The sequence below is a fragment of the Buteo buteo genome, chromosome 11 (genome assembly GCF_964188355.1).
Source record: "Buteo buteo chromosome 11, bButBut1.hap1.1, whole genome shotgun sequence".
Classification (NCBI taxonomy): Eukaryota; Metazoa; Chordata; class Aves; order Accipitriformes; family Accipitridae; genus Buteo; species Buteo buteo.
This window is the reverse complement of record NC_134181.1, coordinates 7,588,973-7,607,476: the sequence shown is the minus strand read 5'-3', so window position 1 is coordinate 7,607,476 and position 18,504 is coordinate 7,588,973. Positions and strand designations below refer to the sequence as shown.

At 36.3% G+C, this 18,504-nt stretch overlaps 1 protein-coding gene across 1 annotated transcript in view; it reads right to left on the bottom strand.

Moving 5' to 3' along the window:
* ADAMTS18 (ADAM metallopeptidase with thrombospondin type 1 motif 18) overlaps positions 1-18,504 on the bottom strand; it is an 80,929-nt gene that overhangs the window by 18,108 nt on the left and 44,317 nt on the right. Inside the window, exons 12-15 of the mRNA XM_075039989.1 lie at positions 13,862-14,034; positions 11,738-11,868; positions 11,484-11,607; positions 10,008-10,252 (exon numbers count right to left, since the gene is read on the bottom strand). Of these exons, the coding sequence (XP_074896090.1) occupies positions 10,008-10,252; positions 11,484-11,607; positions 11,738-11,868; positions 13,862-14,034 (673 nt within the window). The remainder of the gene's footprint in view (positions 1-10,007; positions 10,253-11,483; positions 11,608-11,737; positions 11,869-13,861; positions 14,035-18,504) is intronic.

The window sequence follows — 18,504 nt, the reverse complement described above, 5'->3', positions numbered from 1 at the left end:
TGAAAGAAGCTTGAGCAAAGCAGTAGTAGAGCCATGTGAGGACTGGGAATAGAGGTGGTTAGAGATGGCCTCCTCAGTTCTTGAGGCTGAGGGTATATAAAATAGATTTTTTTTTTTTTCTTGTAAAAAACCTTTTTCTATGCAGACTGGTGATAAATTTTGTTTGGAAGACCCTCAGCTGGTATTTTTCTCATGATGATTGAAGCTGATAAAGCTTCAGTCCAGGAGAGGACCCGTCCCTGGGTGTCTACAAGGGAAAAAGGATTGGAAAAATCTTCTATTCATGATTTTAGCATAATGTGTTAGAAAATTTATAGAAAGTGTGATTACTGACTATAATAACAATCTTTCTCATTTAACTTAGGGAGCTTAGCTCTTCGGGGTGTACTATTTTAGTGGTGAACTATAATGCAGTTTTCATGTAGGCAACTTTCTAAAATTCACTGTATTCATTTCAAGTCTGAATTATAATCAATGCAAGATTCATTAACATCTGACACATACCTAAATTTGGGGCGAAATTTCTAGTTAACATCTATTTTAGAAACTTCTTGGCAGAAAAGTGCATTTAGATTCAAACTTAATAGAAAAAGTGCAAGAGCTTACAGTTACAGACCTCTGCTGTTTTAATTCTTCACCAGTGTGGATCCGGTCATAGTAATATAAACAGCAGGTGCAGTTAACCTCAGTTCCTAAATACGCTTTTTGATAAGCACTAGCATTTCAAGTACATTTTCAGTGTATGTTAATGATTACCATTCAAAATATTAATAAAATACCAGTTAAGTTCACACGATGCTTGACCTGAGTGCTTAAGCAATCCATGTAGGTAGAACTGATCTCTGTATAGACTGGTTTCATAAAATAGCAACAAACTTGCATTTATGCTGTTTGAGACCAAGAAGTATAATAACATTTTGGAATGTAGCCAAGGGTTTTAAAGAATTCTGAAAATGTATCTATTGGAAAACAGAAATTACCCATGACAGTCAAAATTCAGACCAAATTTACATGATCTCCAGCTCAATAATGGGAACACATGAAGGATCTGGACTGCATACTGTTTACTTTTCTAGAAGAAAGGAAAACAGATGCTCTGTTTTTCATTCTTAGTAGCCAAAAATTTTATTTCAGTCAGTGGATCTCAGTAATGACCCAAACTGAGAATATAGCAATTAGGACTGTAAAAGGCAAAATACTTCCAGAAGAATTGGAGAGCACGGGCCTTCTTATTGGAAGATTCAGACTGAAAGATCCTCCAAGCATAGGTAAATTAAAGTATTTCACGTGAAAGTTTTCATCTCACCCATCCATGCTTAACTCATGAGCACCTTAGAATACCTGTGAGATTACAGCAGAAATAGATCTGAGAGTCGTTACTGACCTCTGTATTCTTACTGAATATTCTTGATAGAAATAATATTACTATATATGCTTTAGGGGTGAGTCATATATGTATGTATATATCACAACTATTTTACAAGAACAGGATTAAAATCACTCTGAGATTAGAAAACATTAGAATTGAGACTGCTGTGCAACTCCACTCTGCCCTGCATAGATGCACTATGAATCTCCAGATCTCATACTGTCTTTCCAGAAAGCCTCTACCGTGTTCAGCGCTCACAGCACATGGTGCTCACTAATGAGCTTAGTACAAAGTTTCCGTATTTTACTTTATGCTCATTCATCAATGTGCAGTTCTGTGCTCTATTTGCTATGCTCTATTCAAACTGTTACCAGTGTAACTTTTTTCAGGACCTTTCTTTTTTCCTTGGCTATTCATCACTATCTGATGTAAATGTTTTCTAAGATTTAACAGCCCCTTCAGATGAAGGAAAATATCTCTTCTATATGAATTTTTATTATTAGAAAGCTGTCCAAGTGCTGATAGCAAAAAGTCCAACTCTCTTAAAACAGCTGTTCCACAGTTACTTTGAATCTTGAACCTCAAGTCCATGGGCATTACAGTTTCTCAAAAAAAACAGGTTGTAATAATACATGTTCACTCTGCTGTCCTTCTCTTAAGGACAAACTGAGACAAATACCTAATGTGTAAAGTTTCAGAACATGTGCTTAAGGAAAAAAAATAGGGTGCATTAAGCCTAATAAGAATTGAGCCCTAGAAAACTATTCTTTAATTAAAACAATTCCTTTCCTTGTTCTTACAGACCAGACCTCAAAATGCTTTAATTTGCTTTTACTCATTGGAAGGTCCTGTAAGTCCAAGGTATTAGCACAGATCTCAGCATCTTAGGCAGCTAGAAACAATTTCAGAAACTAGCTTTATTTTCTTCTTGTATTCGAAAAGATCTGGCTAATGTATGAACAGTCAAAGTCAGATTTCCTCTTTCATGGTCCTGTGAGGATTCACTTTCTCCCATTTCAGTAGGTGCTCTGTGTTCCTTCAAGTGCAGAGGCTGAAATTCTATCTGGCCTTTTAGTAAGTCATGTGTCAAAAGTGGAGGAGGTTTTGTCCGTGCCTCAAGTCCTTGTGTAAGGGTTAGCCTTTGTCTCATTTGATTCTGACAGCTGTCATAAAACTGTGCTATGTCAGTGGCCAAAAAAACAGTAAAGCTTAAAACTTTTCTAATAAAAATATCTTGACGTATTAGACTGAACACTTGTCTTCTGAAAGTGTTCTTTACTTTGTGATAGTAGAGGCAAGAAACAGAATGAATGCATCCTGAACCACAGAATTCAGAACACAGAAGAGGGAGGATGAGAAGGTAAAAGTGGCAACCAGTTTTACTCCTGTTAGAGCAGTATTCTGGTGCTTCAACAGAGTGAAGGGAATGAAGAGGAAATGATCTCAGACGAGTTAGAACAAGACATGTTAGTATCTATCACTTCAGAGAACAACCACACAATGATGTAAGAAACTCGCAACCTTCAGCTGAATGAGTGCCCGTGGGGTAAATCCTGCAGATTAAGACCTTGGGCTACACCCCCTTCTTGCGCATTGGAAAGTAGAAGCAATTATAGCAGGCAGATGAAGTGAACTTCCTCTTTATTTCCTGGCCGGCAGGCAAAGCTAGAGCCCCTTCCCACCCAGCAGACTACAAGAGGGAATGTTTACAAAGCAAGAGCTGCATCACAATCAGGTCTCTTCCTCCTGTATCATCCCAGCTACATAGAAAAAGGGCAAAATCAAACTCTGGAAAAGTACTGGAGACAAAGTGTTGCAGGGCACAAAACCATATACTTTAAAGTCCCTGGCACTCAGCTGAAAAATAGTATACAACATATAATGTTCAACCACGTTTTCATCAGGAATGCAATACTATTGCAAAGTTGCAATTTTGCCAAAGTAATGAGCATATAAAAAGTTTTCTATCGTATTTTCAAACGTTCATTATAAAGTCCTTCCTTAACAACCGAATAACTGAAGTCTGCATATACAGCCAAGTTATCAGACTTACAAATTTGGAAAGACCTCCAGTGCTAGTCTACTTAACTGGATGCATTCCAGCATCTTTTCAGCCAACTGGCATTTGCTCCCAAATTTACAGCTGGCAAACAACCTCCTTAAACATTTCCAGTTCCTCAATAGAACTGTTTAATGTCTACCTTTAACACACCAACCACCTGACTTCAGACACAACACTCAGCAGCTCTGACCGCAGGGCGCAGAGTTATAAAATTTACAGCTTCTTGAGTTCGAAAACCACAGACTCTATGGCTGGAATCTGCCAGATCTATTCTGAAGAAAAAGAACCGTGGCTTTTGCTTAGGGCGCAAAATGTTAAAACAATGGATAAATTGAATTCTCCTGAGTAAAGAACCTTTTCCTTTTGCTGCTAATTTTGATTTCAAAGTTAAACCAATAAATTTTCTAAGCTAGCTGTGCATCTGCTCCTTTGTTTCAGATTATTTTTTTTTCTCCATGGATATCCTAAGTTTCCAATAGAATACTCCATTTTGCAGGTCAAATTTTTAAAGAGTCTATCAACATTGCTTTGTTATGATTGAGTCTGTGCTTTTCGGGTGTTTTTTATTGTAAGATGTGTATGTAAAGTTACTTGCAACACACTGAATTAAAAGAGTTTAATTTACACAAGATAAACTCCTCTTTCTTCCATAATAGTCTGTCTAATGTATAAGAAAGCATACTAATGCCTGGCATGTAACAAGCTGAAAAAATGACTCATTATCTCTGTGAAGGACTAATAGACACTTACAAATCACTTAGAGAGTGAAGCTGAGCATAGAGAAAAAGCCAGGTAAAGTAATAGCTACTGTTTACCCATATGTGCTTCATCTATTTTCATCTTTACTGGTTCTGCATGTGCATAATTTACAAAATGGGCATGAGCCCAAACTTTGAATCCCAGCATACATGGCAGCTTTGATCTGAGTCTTCCAATTGCATCTACATTTCCTGGGTCACTCCCATGCTTTGTAAGTCTTTGATAATTTCTTTAGGTGGATGTAACAGAGTTAAGCTATCTGCAGTGAGCCATCAATTACACCAGTAAGGGCAGATGGAGAAGTTTGTCTGTGTGGAAGACTAGTGCCTGGCTGTGTTATGCTTGTGAGACCTGCAGGTTTCATCCACTGTGAATCTACATGCTGTTTAATGAGTATTGTAACATCCAACATCCTAAGCCAGATTCTGATTTCTCTGTTCAATCAGGATTAATTCCATTGACTTTTATGAATTTACTCTGGTTTCAGAAGGGTAAATCTAAGCATGCAACATATGATGCTGGTGGAAAACCGTTTAAACAAGTTTTAAAACAGGACTGTTCTCTTGAAGGGCAGTTATTGGATGAGATCCTTGACAGTGGCTAACACCAGGAGCTTCAAAGGAAAGTGAGAGAACACCTGTTTGGAAAGCACCAGCAACCATTGGTTGCTTAAGCCAAACATTAAAACAAAAGGGGTTTTATCTCGTCAATATTTCTAAAGTCACATTAAAGACAGTCTTAACTAAAAGCTTATGACAAACTATTGTTTTTCAAGAAAGTCCACTGAGGTCATTAAAAGGAAAAAAAAAAAAAAAGAGTATCCTTGAAAGGTCCTGTATGATCTCATTTCTACTTCAGCTGTTTCAAATTTATCTTCTGTTGTTATTGTGTCTCCATTTTTTTACTGTTCACATGCTAAATGTACAACTTTCAGGGATACTGTCCAGCTAATCTCTCTTCACTAAAGGAGAACCCTTTTATCCATTGTATTGTATCAACATCTGTATCTTATAAGTACATCTTAGCTCTCTTTAGCTTACTTTCTCTTTAGGGGAAATCAGTACAAATTTATCATCTAGTAGCTAATAATAAATGTAATGCTTTATAACTGCAGCTTGGCTTTCTCTGCATGGCAGCTAGATCATCAGTAAAGTCATTCCACCTGGCCTCCTTTTTCTTTTTTTCCCCCTATTGATAAAGAGGAAGTGATTTACTGGTTTTAATTAGACATATTCCTGCCCTGAAGCTCCATTCACCTTCTCTTACCGTGAATGTCTCCCTCTTTGCAAAGCATCCTTTCCATCTGTTACTGCTGTCAAACTCTCTTTTTTCATAAACATTTCATAATTTCTTGATTCAATATTTCACCAAGTTTGAGGTAAACTTCAGTGAGGATACTGATCCTATCTTGTCCTGAAAAACTTTACAGTGCTTTCTCAAATCATATTTGACTTCTCAAATCAGTCAATTTTTCATCTGTTTATTGATAGAATGGAAAAACAAATTATTAAACTCTCATGTTTTTAAGTTAGTTTATCAATCCCTGGTGATGCAGTATTTTTCATGCCCACATAACAGTTCAGTTTCTTTTGCCCTCTCAGAATCTTTCCCATAATTCGAGAGAGTTGTGGAGGGTGACCGAATATTTCGAAAAATGGATGTCACAAGTGAAGCTCATATAAACTCTGTATTGCTAGAGCCGTGTGATGGCAATGATGTCCCTTGTGGTCTGCTAGCCTCTTCTGGAAAGTATTTTCAGCAGTTAGCGGTGCCCACTGGCAGCCCTTATTTGCAAAGCTAGATAAATGAATGATGAATTTACTGTTCATTTCTCCTCAAGGTAAATATTTTTCAGTTAACAGGAAAACACTGACAAGGTCTTAAAATTGAAAGTGCTGACCTTAGATTACCTATGACCAAATGACAGATAAATGAGCTGAATATATTCAGCTACATTAAAAAAAAAAAAATCCAGCATGTTTCCATTTAAGATGAGAAAATTATGCTACAGAAACCGTATTTTAAAAACCTGGTATTAATTTCTGGTCCTACATTATCATTTAACTATCACATTTCTACCCCTTTGACCATTGTCTGTTATTTCATCTAACCTGAATCTGAACATTTCTGGAACTGCCTTCTGAATCTAGGAATATTTTTCATTTCAGCTTTTATTGGTTTCTACAAACCCACAATCACTATACTAACTTCAGAAGGATACAGGTACACAAATTCTGAAGGGCACTGGTTTACTGGTTTTTGCCCTCCCTCCATCTGTGAAATTAATTCTTGAACAATCCAGAAAGGGTTCTGATGAATTCTAAAGTCTCATCGTGCATTTACACTTCCAGTAGTTGTGGTCAGGAAATACTAGTCCTACATACTTAATTCCACACTCAGCTCACAATGTTCTCCTCCTCCTCTGAAAATATTTGGCCACTATAGTCTGCATTTTTTCTCCCACAACCTAGTTAAATTACAGATTCACTGCCCTTTGTCTTCTTTGGTATGACTCATTCCCATAATTACATACATATAATATATGTAAATATATAGATGTGTATTTATTTTTTTATGAAATTCCAGGGTAAATAAGAAAAGCACTCTATCAGTCTTCTTGTCTCCTATCCATTTCTAAATAGTGTTTGGGACTGCAAATTCTGATTAAATGATACATGCTCAGCTGAACTAGCGAAAAACCTTACAGAAAAATAGATGCATAGGAACACACTGTACAACAAGATATAAATACAAAACATTTCAGGGAACTGCAAGGCTGCACTTGTGATATGCAAGACAATAGGGAATGTTAAGGGTTTTTTTCTTATTTGGGTTTCCTCCTTCTCTCTTAATACATGCTTCAGATGTCTCCTTCAAGAAAATATTTTGGTGAATGACTGCATTTCAAAGGGAGTGATTGCCTTGAGCACAGACTTGCCAGACCTGTCTGGACCTGGAGAGCACTGGTCCCATCCTCTCCTGTGAATGTTGCTCAGAGGACGTGCATAACCTGAACTTTCTGGATACGTGCAGGCTGATTTGCATTCAGAAACACAGTTGAAAACCTGGACCGCTTCAGTCACCACACAAATGTCTAGCAAAACTATGACTACAAAATTAAACAGGCACAAGCTGTGTTAATCTGCCTGTCAGATCATAGTGGCATGGCAATAAACACACCTACAAAATCTTATATTTTCTGCCCACCTGAATAATAAAAGTTTCTGTATTTTTATGTGTGCAATTTATTAAATTTCTCAATACCTGCAGTGTGCATTTTTACAAGGGCTTGCACTGAATTCTTCTGGAAAAAATACTAATCTAGAAAATAAGTATTAAATTTCTTTTTAATACAACCTAATTAAAAAATGAAGAAAAATTATCTGAAGATTACAGGAGGAAGTTGAGGTCCGAACCCTGGAAAGCCTTATCTTATTGAAAACCAACGTAATTGGATAAAAAATTGCTGGCAGGACTTCTTTTGTATGCTGCTTTGAAAACTACAGATGAGATGATAGAAATAAAAACAAAGCTACAATGTAGTATGGTTAAACACTCCCTTTTTCCAGTCTTCTATCAGTTTCTGGTATTTATAGTTGAAGTAGGATTTGTTTCATTATTACTGCTGCAAACAGATCTTCAGCAGTATATGTGTTTTCTCAGAAAAGCATATTACTTTAGTTTTCATTGGTATTTTTGCTGCTTAGAGTTACTGGTAAATCATAAATAATGCAGATCTCTGAACACACAAAATTTTGCATTTTTTTCAGAATTCAGCTTGTTGAATGTTGTTACTGAAAGGAAAAAAAAAAACCTTAAGTACAGCTCATAGATACATATAATTGGGGAATACGTAACTAACATTTTCAGTCGTTAGAATCCCTAGTTACCAATGCCAGTGGTGTAGGTATTTCAATAAAAATACAAGGGAAGTTTAAATAAGCTCTCAAAGGAGCAATAGCCTCCAGTTAAATGTTAAATCTTAATAAAACTGTTTAGCATAATTTGATAGGATGAAAATAGAAGTGTTATTTGGCATTAAATTTTTTTCTTTAATCTTTATTCTGCAAAGTATGTGCACGATACACAGCCAAGTAAGTCGTCTTACAGGCAATTTATTATTCATACTTTAGCTCTATAATAATACAGTTCAATCTACTTTGTGTTATGACAAATAAGATTCCTGAGAGTTCAGCTTAGCATTTCATAGTATTTATACGTAAGTGTGCTTGTTTCTTTGGTGTAAGGCTATTTTGGAGATGGTTTGCAGGCAGGGAAGCATGTCTATAACTTCTAGACCAAGCTCTTCCTTGGAGTAAAGCATCTCTGTTAACATACGTACCCAAAATGAAAATTCTTCAACTGAGAAAAAATGTTTTAAAAAGGCATTGCAAATTGTGATAGTAATTTGTGAAAATAATGCCCTTAGCCCATGTCAAACTGTCCGTTCTAAAACACGTGTTCATCCTAAAGTACTTTAACATGTGTTCATGGTCCATGAACTTCAGTGGTTCTTAAAGATACATTTAAGTACATTAGTCAGTACGAATAGCGGTAAGGCTCTTCACTATTCCAAATAAACACTTTACTGAATAGTTGTGAAAGTTTAAATAATCCTTGCAGAATATATTTCATGTCACAGTCTATACTTACTGCGTTTCTTAGTTTAACAGAACAAAGCTGTGTAAGGGAGACAGGGTACAGAGTTCTCAGCTAACCCCTCCTGCTAAACTTGTGCAGAGAGCAGTTTTCAGTTACGGTGTTTTATGATGGGGCAAAGAACCACAGATTGCCTCAGAGCCTCAGAGACCGAGTACAGCACTCGCTCTCATGCTCCCCAAGTGCACACCAGAGAAAGCTATGCGATGGATAGTGAGCTGACCAGAGTATTGCTGGAAGGCGGGGGAAGGAATTGAATCCCTTCTGGGGAGGGCTCCTTCCTTCTCACAGGGAAGGATTCATCAAAACAGACATTACAGATGAGTTACAAAGCCAAAGATTTGCTAGAGCTTTCTAACAAAGCAGGCAAACTAAAGTGGCTAACAGGGAGTAAAGACTTCAGCGATTCAGCCAGAATTGGCCCTCAGATGTTCTGATGCATTTTAAAAGATAATCTAGTAAACTAACCTAAATGCAGAAAGATATTTTTCTTAGAACAGAAGTATTAGTGGCCAATTTCAAAATTGTAACACCGGAACAAACCATGTAAGTACCAAATTTACTTTCTAGTAAATATAGTTTCAACACAGGACACCTGGCAGACAGAGTAGGTGATACAAATTTGACTGGGAGATAAACATATATAAAATTCATTACTTTAGCTACTATCACCAATAAAACTGAATCAACTGAAATTACACAGGAGTCTATGTGTGGTACTTTGACCATCTGTGTCCCAAGGTAGATGTAAAAATGGCTACATGCGCTTGCAGTTTCAGAAGCATTATTTGAAATTGTTACCATTAGGCCTTGCCATAATGTTAGATTTAATTTTTAAATCACTCAGTTTTATTGTATACCATTTACAGGATGCATTTATAATCTCTATTACCATTGCACAGCAACTGAGAAGTAATGCTATATGGTGTGTTTTATGCACCTTCCTGTTCACTGAATTTGTGACAGTTTACTAAACCTCAGACCTTGATAAACTGGTGAAAGGCCTTTCAACCTAGCATGACCACACAATTAAGTCTGAATACTATCGTGACTCAATGCTATTCTTTAATCTTGCTGAGAGCTACAGTGCAGAGCTAAAGCTGTCGTTACTAATTCTGTAATAGACATCAAGGGAAGAATAAACAGAAGAAAGCTTACTTCAAAGACCAGCGTCTCATTAGTTGGTCCTGCTGCATATAGACTCTCTGGATGGTTAAAAGAGCGTTGATAATCAAAAACTGTTCCAGCAAAAGAGAACTTTCCTGGCCAGTCAATTGTCCAGTCTCCTGTCAGGTAATACTTTTTACTGAGGTTGCGCACTGCAAGGTAGCTGGTGGAGATTTGCATTTCGTGGAGCTGTATACTGCGTGCTCCTGCTGGAATAGTGACCACAGCATAGTAGTCTGAAATGAAAGAAGTATGCAACAGTTTTGCAGTTGTCATACAGCTAGAGATGGCTTATCATTTTTGAGCCAATTTGAAATTTTTTGCAGTTTAAAAGATACTGAAGACAGCTGTTCTGATCCACCACAGTTACCGTGTTTTCACAAGGAGAAACCAGCTCTGATTTTAACCCCCCTGTGCAGCCTGTAATCAGAGTAACTCTAAGGTATTTCAATTCCTGGAATTTTTCTTTGTGATTAAAGACAAGAAAAAGCAAGTTCACCTTAGAAAAATGCAGAACAGACTAACAGTGGTTTCACTGTAATCGTTTTACCATGTTTTCCCTGTAGCTCCCTACAGTAGTTGGAAGGTACTACTTCCATCATGGACAAGGTTTTTGAGGTGAGATGCAGTGGGATGCAGAGAGCTTTCACAAAGCCCTGTATACCACTCGATCTCCCTGCTGTGCGCCATTGCGCTCTGCGCATGTGGAAATCTCACTCGGTCTACAGTCAAATGAGACACCACTGACAATCTCCAACACGTGTTGCACACAGCTAATTTCGCAGAGCATTGTTTAGATTATTTTTTTAGCATTGTATCTCTGCATTACTATATCCTAAACAATTTCCTGGCCTATATTACTGTAGTAGTGACATGTCTTATGATCAACAGTAAACGGATCCTCAAAATACCTCCGTGAGTAAAGAAATATTATCTGCATTTTATGCCTGAGAAACTGCGGCATAGTGAGATTATTTCACAAGAAGCCTGTGACAGTCCACTAAAGAAAATTCTACCTCCCAGTGACTGGATCATCCATTGAATCAGCTGGACAGCTTCCAGTCAACTTAATTTGAAAATGGACATGGAAATACTGTCATGTTTGGCATTATTCTGTGTATCACTTTTTGTATCTTCTACAGTCCCATTCCAGTCAGAGCTGTTGACAGCTATTTTTTCACTCGCCTGAATCCTAAAATATCTTTTAAGAGGAAATTCACATGTAAAGGGAAAATGTGGCTAAGAAGCAAGAGGAGTGCTTGAAAATTAGCTAATCAAGACTTACGCTCATAGCTTTCTTGTTACCAAGAAACAGGAGAAAAGTGAACTCTCCCCTCACTCTCCCTGTGATTTTCAGTTCACATCTGGACTTCTAGCCACTGCCCTAATGAGCAAGGAGTCATATATATTACATGGGGATACAGCAGAGCAATGAGTTGATGATCATGTGGGAACAGCTTTCCTTACCATTAGCTTTGTGCTGGATCAAGTATTGGCCTTTAAAGAACTTGCACGTTGAATTATCTCCTTTACAAACTCCACAAGCATCCAATACAGCTTTGGAACCAAGTCCATGATCACACCCTACTTGCTGCAACCAAAAGGCACAAGTGAAGGACTCAGACACAAGGGAATTTGAAGAAACAGCTGCATTTTCCATAAAGGAGTCAATTGCCCACTTAAAAAAATAGACATTAGGATTGTAAGAAATTTTATCTTACTTCACATATTCCATCAATGCAAACATCGTATGTATTTGGAGAACACAGAGTTCCATCCTTCACTTTGCTGGACATTGCAAAGAAAAAGTCAAAGTCTTCAGCTGTGCAATACAATTTACATCTGTCTTCCTCTGGGGAAAAAACCAACAACAAAACAAAAGAGAGGACAAGAAAGTATTAGCAGACCTGCAGCACAGTTTAAAAAAAAAAAAAAAAAGCACCCTGCTATTGTTTCTTCCTGCATCCTAGATGACAAGCTACAAGGATTAATTGTATCTGGTGACATATTAGGACCCCAAGATGGGCAGAAATATAGCCAAATACAGTAGCTTATATTATATTTTAAAAGAACATGTGGGTTTGACTGTCCACACATAGAATTAAGAATTCAAAACCAGTGTGAAAACATGCACATTGCATTAGCTCTGCTGATGTGGCCCTCGTTTCAGTTCCACTGGTTCACAGTTTCAAATTTCATTTTTTATTAAGAGAAATGGGAGACTGTAATAATTGTATTTAATTTTTAGTTAAAATTTGAAGAAGATATAAGATGGCACAAATGATCAGTTCAGCTGAAAGTTAGAACTAGGGCCAGATTTTGCCCTAACAAAAGCACTTTTCCTCTAGAAAATCCCGACCATTATCAATCAAATTTCTTCTTACACAGAGATCATGTGTTATGCTTATAAAGGGCTGATTAATTCTGCATAGACAAAAACAGTCTTGCAGTTGTAAATATTATCACAATTGCTGAAATACACAATTCTAATACAAATCATAAGTGCAACAAATAAAACAGCATAACAAAATTTTGAAAAATATGAAATTGGATTCAAAATAGTATCCTTTTATTCTTAACTAAGCAGTGGGATTTTCAGTAGTACTTTCTACAGAGGCAAGGCATCTGTAGCAATTTTGAAAACCAGATCATGTTTTCAGAACTGTAAATGTAGATCTTGGGGTAGCTTTTGAAAAGCAGCTAAGAGAGTAAGGACAGGCATTTTCAAGTTCAGAGTCACTTGGGGACATCTTGCTTTTGAAAATTATGCCCTTTGTCCCTAATTTTAAGCTCCTATTTCTTTTACTAAACATGGCCCCTACCTTTAAAACCAATGTAGGCTACCTTAATTTCTATTAAACAAGACGCATTATTCTCCCTATTACACCACATCCATTGTTACATGCTGTGAAATCATATTTTTTCTTTCCTCTATTCACATTTGCTGTTAGGACATAGGTTTCTAAATAACCGCAAAAATGTCTGCAAAGACTTTTGAAGAAAATATAATCAGGCTATGAATGAAAGTTCCATGTACATGGATATGTGTGTGTGTGTATGTATATATAATCATACAGTTATTATCATCAAAAGCAAATTTTTACAGGTGCTAAACGAAGCAGCTACAATGTGACATAATCCAGCCACTTTTATTCAAGTAGTAGCAATTGCAGCTACAAACTGTGCTTTCAAACTACGGATAATATTTGTTGTATCTGATAAAAATGAATACTGATTCAAAATATTTGCAAAATTAAGATGTGTAAAGTAAAAATAAACTTTGCTTGTACAAATGACAAGAAATAGTTATTGAGAGCTGAACTTTATAAAGATCTCTTGGTAAAAGATGACTTCAAAAAATTTATGCCAGTACATTGTTTGTTTTTCCAATTCTCATGGGACTATACCAGCAGAAAAGTCAAAAGGTTGATTTATTGTTATGTTTGGAAATCTGAGAACATTCCAAAGGAAGGAAGATTCTGGTAGTGTTATTGTGGGAGCTCATATTTCCCATGCTGAAAAATCCATGGAAATTGTTTTGGTTTGGTTTTACACTAACCAATATATAATATAAAATGAAAGAGAGGAGTAGCAACAGCCAGGGAGTCATGCTAAGGACAGAGATTGAAATTCACAACCAAGATCAGTTCTGCATGTCCATACAGGCAGTATCTCACAGGAGGCCAGTTTCAACTATGCTAGAAAGCAAACACATCTCAAATAAGCCAACTGAATTTCTATTTGCTTACATCAGGGTAATATTTGCCCAAAGAATATGGATGAATTATAGCTTATAGCTCACTTCCTGCAATTGTCTTTGTCCTTCAGAGCTGTGGCATAATTACCTTCCACTTTAGTATATGGCTTCCATTTGTAGTACCATCCCCGGAAAGGTTTGCTGTTGTATTCTGCACACTGCTGGGCACGGAAGTCCAAGCTATTTGCTGGACATGGCTGATTATTACAAAGTTGATAAATACGGCTGGAACCTTGGCAGAATTTGCCACCATACTGTGGCCTAAAAAAAAGAAAAAAAAAAATTCTTTTGCAAAACCTACTTTCTGTGTGATTGGCATGTTACACGAGTATGAGAGTACAGAGAAAATGAGAGGATGTATTGTCTTAGGAAATCAGTATTTCTTATATGGGCCATTAATTTTCATGGTTCCCAAAACCAAGCAAAGCAGTTGCCATGAATTATCTACTTGGATCACTGCAAACTCAGCAAAGACGCAACCATCTAGAGGTGAGTCATGTTTTCACTAATTTAAATGTATAGGGCTATTTTGTATTGGCTGATTTCAATCTTGTTATATACCTATTTTTGCTCTGCTGTAACCCGGGAATGAACATGTGCAAAGAATTACCTATGATCACAATAAGAGTTAATAAAGGATAACATAACACTGATCAAACATAAACAGAATGAATAATTACATTTGGCTGTTCATTTGTTTTGTAAATAATTTTGAAAAAATGTACTTTTAAACAGTCAAAGGAAACGAGGACTGTGCATATTTGTTCTGCTTTAGGAGAATGTTGGAATTCGTGGGTAACTCCATGTCAACTCCACTTCAGCAGACCTTACCTGGGCATTTCCCTTAATTTTGGCCAGAATGAAAAGAGCATGCTCTATTAGTTTGCAAATATCTTATGTTATCAGAATAATAGCTTTTTAACTATTTGGTCTGTGCATATGACTGTAAAACAATGTCAAATGTAAGACTTGCTCTTTTTAAAGCAACTGAGAGGCCTCATAAGCTGCTGAGAAATGTATTCACTCAACTTCTGTATTCCTTATGGATCTACGTAGGAATTCACTGATGTTATTTTTGCAGTTTCACAATGCTTAGATATACATCTGCAAGTACTGGGCCAAATGTTCAAAACACCAAATTCTAAGAACTGTTTGTTGTATTATACAATTTCTTGCATCAAGTGAAAAGAAATGTAACAATGCTGCACTTACACACATCTGTGTAACAATTTTTAAAAATTAGGGAACATACATACTGGAAGACAAGCTATGATCTTTCAGTGGATGTCTTCCCTGTGTTACACACACATTAAGGAAAAAAATCAGAATAATATAAAAGATATGGAATAATAATAATATAACTATCAATAATTAATAATAATAATATAAAAGATTCAGTTGCAACGTATTGTTTGTTAAAATCTCTAAACACTATGTTATAACTATTCCCCATATCAAGTATCCCATTCAACTTCTCTTGACATGCATCTGACTGGAGTAATGTGGAGGCAGCTTTGTGCAACATGGATGAGAAAATCCAGGTGCTTTTTCTGTTTGCTTTATTATAAATTTTAACCTTCATATGTCTAACCCTCTACCCAAGCTGGGGCTTGGTTTTATGTTTTGAATCAGCTTTGAATGTACACAATATCTGCCTTTTCCAGAATTCTGGGCTACGAAACAGCCTTTCAAAGGAAGAGGTGGAAACGCACCTGCTACTCTATTTAAAACTGGGTTAAAGCATCAGCAAAATGTGTTGTGGAAAAAACCCTAACTTGCACTGACTTTTCTTAAGGTCACCTACTAGCTACACTGACGGTGGGTATAACAGCAAAGGTCTTAAAAAGAATCAGATTTTCTGCCCTAGTTGGTGGCAATTCAGTCTGTGAAGGGTGGGGAGCGTATGTAACATCAGTGAAGTCAGGGAGTATTTATGCTGACTTTGTGCAATTGGTGAGAGCTTTAAGGCAGCCAAACCGTTGGGTCCTTACTCAATTCTCTACAGACTTTCTTTACTGCTTCAGCACATGTATGATTTTTGACCTCCTTCAGCCCCAGACAACAAATCTGCTTTAGTGTAAGGAAAAGAAGCAACCTCCTTCCAAGTAAATGCCACCAAACAAGCACTATAATAGAATTATTTATGGCTAGATCGTGATTTCTAGCCACAGTCTTGCATTTGAGGATGGTATAAAATTCCACCAAACTAAGGGAGGACTGAAAGAGGCATTCTGTTTCCCAGCTCTGTTACAGCATTTTAGTATTACAGTACACTCCCATTACTGAAACTGTTGGCCAGAGAATTATGGAAACTTCCCCACCTTCACTTTTTACCAACGAGATGTCAGTAAGAGTTAAGTAATTTACAGGAAACTAGATGTAGATCTACTAAGACATTTCTGAGAAGACTATTATCTATACTGACAAAATCATGCTTTTATTGGTGGCATTTATACCACCAGTAGATTTTGGGTTGACTGCCTACAGAAGCTCTAGTAGTATAACTGCACTTAGGACGGAATGCTTTGCACAGAGGGTATTCCAGTATTTCTGTAGTGATACAGTGCTCCTAATACACGTATCACCTAAACTTCATCCATCCGTGTACCTCTCCAGCATTGGCATGCATAGATAAAGATACCCACGTGAATAGATGCTGTTAGAGCTGAGGCCTTGCCGAGCATAATTGGAAAAGGTAGAAATTTGGTGAGAAAGGCCAGTAAAAAAACAGTCTCCAAAGAATGATTTGTAAAAGGAGTATAAGTGCAAAGATATAAATACTCCACTTCATATAAAACCTAAATATTAAAATGCTACAAGAGTAGCTTAAATCAATTCTGCAGTACCCTTTTAAGAATAGACTTCATGAACAATGAAAGTAAAATGGATACTAACTGCAATGCAACACAGAGTGAGAAATCCTGGAATTAATCTGATCGAGGAAAGTATTTTATGCATTACAAAGGGAATTGGACTCTGAAATTCTGGACGCCTATCTTTTCATGTTTTGTAATAATTTAAATTCAAGACAGAACATTTCTGCTCATATTATGAACATATGATAGTATCACAAAGACTATTTTATTCTGCATGAATTTGAAAGGTCTACAAGGTCTTTCACAATCTTCATTTTTAATTGGTATTTTAAATGGCATCATTACTTTGCATCAGTTTAAATCTGCATTGTCTGTAATCACTGTTACAGATATTGTACACAAAATATTAAGAAGACGTGTTCAAGCAATTTTGATTTAGTCTTTTGATTGCATACATGCCTAAAACTCCATTCTACTCTTACTGAACAATGCATTATTGTGAAGTGGGTAGGATTCAGTCCCACAGATATGATTTAGGTATTAATTTAAATCTCTCGGGCACTCTTCAGGTTCTTTCCCAGCTAAACTATTAAATTATGTAATCTATTTCTATCTTGGAAAAGTACCTCAATTGTAAAATGTTGTGATGTATGAAAAACAGATCCATGAAATTACACTGTGACAATTTACAGAACCATAATGATTTTAGCAAATCTCCATAGTTCTGTGTTCTACAGATGACCTCCATAGGTGTTTGTTAGTATGAATCATACATAACTCCAGTGGTAATTCAGAAGCCATACCCAGAGCTGCTGGGGTATGGTCACAAGGTCTGTCTTAAAATTGTCAAGAGAAAGGGAATTGAATTGGTTGGATATTATTTGCAAGAGTGGAATTTCACATACAAACACAGGTAACGAGATTTTCATACGCAGCAGCCTGAATTTGTGTTCTTCACCTGTCTTTAAGCTTCTAATAAGGTGTGTCACCTTTAAAATCACTGGAAACTTAGAAATCTCCCTCAATGTTCATAAGAAGTCAGTTACTTTGAAAAATGGACTACTTATTTAAAAACCTCATTTTAGAGTCCAGTCAGTTCTTCAGAGATCCACAGTGCTTGTCCTAATCTTTTACAGAAATACATTTTATTCTTTGTCATTCTCAAAATTTTGCTATCCAAAATAATCTATCAAGCTTTTGAACAAAATAAACATTAGCTCCTACACAAATCTGGATTAGGAAAAGTGAAATAAATATATTACATACGAAATAATATACATATATGTACTGAAATATATAAACATCTGAAATATATTTCAGAAGTTCAAAAAGAAAGGAATCATTATTCTTTGTTTATGTGTAGTTATAGAGGTGAACAATGAACAGTGACTAGGTTATAAATCGTTCCATGTGGTGTAACATTGAAAATGGATAGTATAATTTTTCTAATGATTCCACATTTATACAAAAGTGCTGTGATGGGAAATACAGCTACCTGGATATTCGTGCACTGTTGTGTGGATGGGTTATTTATAGTCCTGTCATTTCATCACTCTAACTCTGAGAGAGATTTATAGTATACTCTTTGTACTATCTGAATTATCACTAATACAATAAGATTAAATTTAGTATAAACATGATCCATTTCTGGTATCAAGTCTTACTTGGTTACATCAAGTCTTACTTTAATTAGAACAGATCACTCTGAATGCAAGTTTTAAATACTTAATGCTACAGTAAGAGACACCCTTCATGTTAAAAAGCTTCTGTTTGAAGACTATTGGAAATTATTATCAGTTCTAATAGCGCACCAAACTGAAACATTTCAACTATTGGACATTATTCTATCACATAGGGAGAGCAAGGGAAGGCTTACGAATAAATGCAAAGAACAATGTGCATACATACAAATTTA